This window comes from Lactuca virosa, chromosome 9 (assembly GCF_052849685.1).
Source record: "Lactuca virosa cultivar CGN04683 chromosome 9, Lactuca_virosa_CGN04683_v6, whole genome shotgun sequence".
In the NCBI taxonomy this organism is placed as follows: Eukaryota; Viridiplantae; Streptophyta; class Magnoliopsida; order Asterales; family Asteraceae; genus Lactuca; species Lactuca virosa.
Genome location: NC_136434.1, coordinates 106,965,794 through 106,971,572, shown reverse-complemented (window position 1 = coordinate 106,971,572; position 5,779 = coordinate 106,965,794). Strand labels below are relative to the sequence as shown.

Below are 5,779 nucleotides of genomic sequence, written 5' to 3'. Positions count from 1 at the left end.
ATTAAATATGAAAAACCTCCGTCACTACTCGCAACCACCTCCACCACAACCTTCGCCACCACTACCCACCACCTCCGCTACCACCCACCACCACCACCTCTGCCACCCACCACCACCACCACTAACCATCACCACTGATGTTGTCGCCACTTCCACCACCACCCACCACTACCACCGCTTCCATTACCACCACCACCACCGCCACCATCACCATCGCCGACACCACTACCACCACCACCGTCACCACCACCACCACTACCACCACCACCTATAACCTCCGTTACCACCTACACCACCACCCTACCACTACCGTTGTTACTACAAACTCTATCATCACCACCACCACCTCTATTGCCACCACCACCACCAGCATCGCCGCCACCACCGACATCCACCTCCACCACCGCCGCCACTAACACCCACCGCCACAACCATTACTAAATCTACCATCAACATTAGTGATGCCACTACTACCACCACTTCCACCTTCGTCACCACCACACACTGCCGCCATCACCACCACTGTCGCTTCTGCCACCATCACGGCCGCCGCCACCATCGTTTACTATTTTTATAATTTATATAATATATCTTTACATATAATTATAACATAAAGTAAAAGTAAGAAAAAACCGAGAAGGGTAGTTCTGTCATTTTACACTATTCAAATTTCATTTTCCGCCAACCAAACAAAATATAAAATTAGATTCAAATTCTATTTACTGCTAACCAAACAGAATATTGAATGGAATTCCAATTCAAGATAGATTCCAATTCCTCAACAGATTCCAATTCCTTCAAAAACATTCTGTGAACCAAACGCCGCCTAAAAGATTTATCCGGAGAAAATTTATCACAAATCCAAAAACCTTAAGTAATACTAACAATATGAGAGCTCTATCATAATACTCATCAAATATATTTATGTTATTCTAATGTTTTTTTATATAAGTTAATCATTTATAATTAGTTGAATTATATGGGACCCACCATTTTGATTGAAAAAACTCTATAGAATAATTACTTGAATTATATGGAACCCACTATTTTGTGTTTTTTTTCGGATTAAACCTCAAATTTATTTTTTGTCTGAAAAAGATCTTGTATTTTTTTCATTTTTCCGATTTAGCCCTTTTAGTCATTTTTTGCCAAAAAAAATTGTAAAACTTGAGGGTTTTTTTCGAGAAAACTAAAAAAGTTAAGGGTTTATTCGGAAGCATTTAGAAGGTTAAGGGTCTATACAAAATTGAAGGCTTTTTCGGAAAAAATGAAAAAATACAAAGTCTTTTTCAGACAAAAAATAAATTTAAAGTTCAATCCGAAAAAATATATATAAAATATAAGATCTTTTTTATAGATTAACCATTTTTTTTAAAATGAAAAAACTTTTAAAAACCTCATATTATGGGTGTTCTAAGAGCATCCACGGAGATGAAAGCTCAATATACAAAAAGCTAGTGTATCTCTCATAATAGAAGAGCTTTTCCATTTTGCTTTTTAATACTTACATGTATAGGTTTAATTGGTTAAAAATCCATGGACTAAAAGAGCTTTGAATTAAAAAAGTTTCCACAATACATTTTTCAAGAGCTTTTCCTTAGAAAAACTCTTATGGATGCTCGAATAAACGCGGCTACTTGACCATGTTAAAAATTAAACAGAAACAGTCCCAATCACATTTTTTAATAATCGACCCAAAAATACAATCCCAATAAAAAATAATGAATTAATATGAAAAACTTAAAAAAAAATAAATAAATAAGTAAACGTGACTTACCACCTTTCTCCCCTTCAGTTACTTCTGAACCACATCAATCAATCTCTGGATCTTGTACCCATTTGTTTCACAACTATATGTTAATAATATTTAATACACTTAAACACTAAAAAATAATAACAATAATTACAACCAATTAGACACATGAAACACATTCTTATTAAAAAAAAAAAAAAAAAAAAAAACAGAAATAACACAAAACAAAAGCTCCATAACACAAGCCAAAAGGAAGCTCCGCATTTAAGCGGTACAGACACCAACATCTAAATCCGTAAAAACCAACGGCCTGGAGCTTTCAAAAATATTTATAAATAAAAAAAAATTAAAAAAAAAAAGACGACACAACTTTTAATACAAAAAGAAAAAAAAAACTTGCCAACACGCAAGCAAAAACCGAATAACCTTGACTACCTTAATGAACAAGAAAAAAAACGACACGAGGTTACAAGTGGAGTGTAAATTTACGAATTTACCCTTCTCAATATCACTTGGCTTTTTTCATGAGGGTTGTGGTTCTATATTCACTGTCATCATGAATAAAGCTCCACCAGATATACGAAACAGGAATCGCAATGGCGTGTGAAATAGCATGAGCATCCAAAAAACCCTTGTAGGGTGGAAAATCATAAATTTGAAATAAAACAATTAATCCTTCACCAATTGTCACAACCCAAATCTTCCATTTAGATGGATGATTCGAAATTCCACCCCATACCCCCCAAATCACTACTTGTGCTACTCCCATTATAGCACAAACCTTCATATTTAAATCTGTATATATATATATATATATAAAAGGTTTAAAAAGTTAAAAAAGGTTAAAAAGGTCTTTTTCTTTTTTTTGTATTATGAGGGGAATGAATTGAACTCTTACCATAGTCAAATTGGTAGCAGTTTAAATAAAGGATGTGGGTGGTTACAAAGGCAATTAATGGAGCTGCAACCATGACACGTGTAGCTTCACTTTTTATACTGAAAGCTCTTAGTATTGATACTATAAGAGAAAATCCAATAACTGCTGCTGCAGATGAGTAATCTAGCTTCTGTGTCATTTCCACATCCCTGAAGGGTAAAATCGTCATTTGTCATTTCAACGAGAAAACTTATACGTTGTTTGTTTTTGAGTTAATCTGGACTGATATAAAGGAGTGTTTCTAAATAGAAGGGTAAAATGGTCATTTACTCAGATTCAGATAGGGATGAAATTGAGGAGGAGGAGAATTAATGTTTGAAAGGATATTTACTTACCTACTGTGATAAACAGCACTCCAAAATAAGAAATTCATTGATAATGTCCCATAGATATGCCATAATCCAGTGTATTCATAGAAAGTTTGTCTGTTTGGCCTTAAAGGGAGCTTGTAATTCACAAGAATGAAGAAGGATACCCATCCATGAAACTGAACAGCAAGATTAAGAGCAGAGAGTGCCACAGAAACAGGTTCCTGAAAATCAAGATTCAAGAATCAAGAATGAATAATAATCAATGAGTTGATATAAAATTATAAACTATAAAGTAGAAGAATTTGAGGCACCTCAATCCCAAAGGCACGTCTGAGTGGCCATTTTCCATGATATTTTACAGGTGTATTGCCAGCTGTCTCTCTTTCTTCTTCCCTAACAAGCATACATTGGTATCTACAGCCACTGAGACAATCCCATTTTTTCCATTTTATGTATAGTGGCTCTTGTAGGTACCATGGATCACTCACAGATTTCCCATTGGATGTCAAATTGCAGTGTTGGAAGCATACATCCCCCACACATCCTGTCTTCTCACATTGCTCAACACAATCTCTATTCAAACAGAAAGTGTAAGAAATGAAATTAGTGCTTTAACCGATTCATTTGATTCTAATCTTCTCATAATTGAAAATCGAAAACCTAACAGAGAGTCGATTTCTATGGCAAGTGAATCAGACAAATAGCACATGCAAATTGAGAGTCTAACATGCCATGTGAGGATATTGTCCTGCTTCTGGCATGCCTCTTTGGTCTAGGGTTTACTATCTCCATGTGGTCATATCATGTCTTTGCTAATTGCTACCAGCGATCACAATACCTAACAATTACAACCAATTAACTCCACCAGATTCACCTGAAAATGGATGCTTATTACCTCAATAAACTTAAAACCTGCGATAAACTGAGATCGACGGAAGTTCATATTTCTAGGGTTTGAAACGTAGAAAAATCTTAACTTACGATACAATTCAACTAAAAAGTTTACGAATTGCAAATGAAATTCAACTCAAATTCCAGAACAAAAAGCTACACAGATCACCTGGAGCTATGAGCTGCGACCACGTTCTCATGAATTAACTTTTCAAAAACGAAAATCAGATGTGAAAGAAACTCAAATCTTACATGTAAATCGGATCAGCGTCGCCGTCACTCGCGCTCATACCGGCAACAAAGCACAAAAATGCAACGAGAAGCACCGGTAGACGACGACGTATTGCCATCGGAGAAGACAGAGAGAAGAAGATAGATAGAGATACAGAAGGGTAGCAAATACGAAATACGAAATACGAAATACCAATTACTATGGATGTTGAAGTGAAATATGCGTATCAGGGATCATGGAGGAACGAAAAACGAAGATGATTTTGATTGATTTGGGGATTTGATTGGTTTGCGTATGTGTATGAGTAGTTGGTTGTGATACATACACAGTGATGATTGATAAAAATTGAAGGACGTGGCAAGGACGAAGATAGAGAAGGGAGTGGGGGAGGAAAAGAGAATCTCGTGAAGAGCGTTCCAGAGGGTGGACACGTGGAGCTCTCTTATCTGTCAGCGCGTGATCAATTCGTTCGGCCTCAGTTTCATGTGTCCCAGGTTCAATATTTTATTAATTCTTGGAGATTTTTCAATCTTTTTATAGACTAAATTACATTGTTGGTCCCTATTATTGCATTAATCTGCATTTTTAGTTTAAATTTTGAAAACTTGATAGAGATAGTCCATATAGTTTCAATTTCTTGGTCCTTCAATCTAACTCCGTTAAATATTAGCTGTTAAGTCATGGTTAAAAGTCAAATATACCCCTCCTTTGGTTTTTATGTTATTTGATCATTGTCTAGACTACATAAGTTGGTTATGTGAATGATCATAAATAATGTGATAAAAGCCCTAAACCAAACACTCGCATTGTTTGGTTCATCCCCATGATTCTTTCATTTTTCTTTGTCTTCGTCATACCGGCAATTGTCACTTTTTTTCTGGTAAATTGATCTGATATACTCTTTTGATGTTACCACCGTTGGCAAATTGATTTGTGTCTTCTGTCAAAACATAATTTATTTCGTTCCTTAGAAGATTACTACTATCATCTGCTTTCGCTAGAAGAGATCGTTGTCACCCACCAATGGTTTGTTGAATAAGGCCTAATTTGTTTGAAGTTAAAGGAAAATCCTCATTGTTTAGTTTGGGGGATATTAGTATTATGATTTTTTTAGATTTGTCTATTTTTTCTGCACGCTTTGATTATGTTTCTGAAAAATAAAAATAATTGCAAGATATCATATTTGGACAAAAACAACTAAAATATGTTGCTTTTTTGTTGCTCATGCATTCGTGATGAAAGTCTAGTGGTTGGGAAGTGGAATTATACACAGGATGTTCAAGGTTCAAGTCATGACATATCCAAAATATTGTTAGTGCAATGCGAGTGACCTCACACGAGAGTCTTGGGATGGATTGACATGGTATGCTCGGATGGTATGATTTACCATTTTTTTTATTGTTCGTTGAAAACTCGAACTGAAAAAACTTAACTTTAGGGGTTTGATTTCTCCCATTATATGTTATCGTTAACCGAAGACATAAGTATTATTCTTGATTGGAAGCTTATAATTTCGATTTGTTTGATTTCCTTCATTGTCAAATTGAACTCCTAGCTCCATTATAAATGTTATATAATGGTAGTAGACGATAGAAGAAAGTTGTTTTAACGCTAAACATAAATCATATTGCCATACATTGTTCTCAGTTCTCACC

At 35.3% G+C, this 5,779-nt stretch overlaps 1 protein-coding gene across 5 annotated transcripts; it reads right to left on the bottom strand.

Moving 5' to 3' along the window:
- Nucleotides 1-622: 622 nt before the first annotated feature.
- Nucleotides 623-4,513, bottom strand: LOC145136413 (Per1-like family protein). 5 transcript variants are annotated; one of them, XR_013720443.1, is made up of 6 exons: nucleotides 4,145-4,506; nucleotides 3,313-3,574; nucleotides 3,026-3,222; nucleotides 2,652-2,839; nucleotides 1,778-2,548; nucleotides 623-826 (listed from the first exon to the last, which is right to left on the bottom strand). XR_013720443.1 is itself a non-coding variant. In XM_079070533.1 (6 exons), the coding sequence occupies exons 1-5, from the start codon at nucleotides 4,240-4,242 to the stop codon at nucleotides 1,816-1,818; spliced, it is 780 nt and encodes a 259-aa protein (XP_078926659.1). In that variant the 5' UTR covers nucleotides 4,243-4,506; the 3' UTR covers nucleotides 623-826; nucleotides 1,778-1,815. The 5 variants fall into 5 exon arrangements, 4 of the variants coding, with proteins under 4 accessions (XP_078926659.1, XP_078926660.1, XP_078926658.1 ...); XM_079070533.1 differs by having other exon boundaries at nucleotides 1,778-1,850; XM_079070534.1 differs by having other exon boundaries at nucleotides 1,778-1,828.
- Between the last annotated feature and the right edge of the window lie 1,266 nt (nucleotides 4,514-5,779).

Excerpts from the sequence above, each read along its gene's own strand:
- LOC145136413 (XM_079070531.1), bottom strand. The coding sequence starts at position 4,242 with ATGGCAATACGTCGTCGTCTACCGGTGCTTCTCGTTGCATTTTTGTGC. Across the intron at positions 3,223-3,312 it reads GACGTGCCTTTGGGATTGAG|GAACCTGTTTCTGTGGCACT; the intron begins GTGCCTCAAATT and ends CTTGATTTTCAG. Across the intron at positions 2,840-3,025 it reads AGTGCTGTTTATCACAGTAG|GGATGTGGAAATGACACAGA; the intron begins GTAAGTAAATAT and ends TTTACCCTTCAG.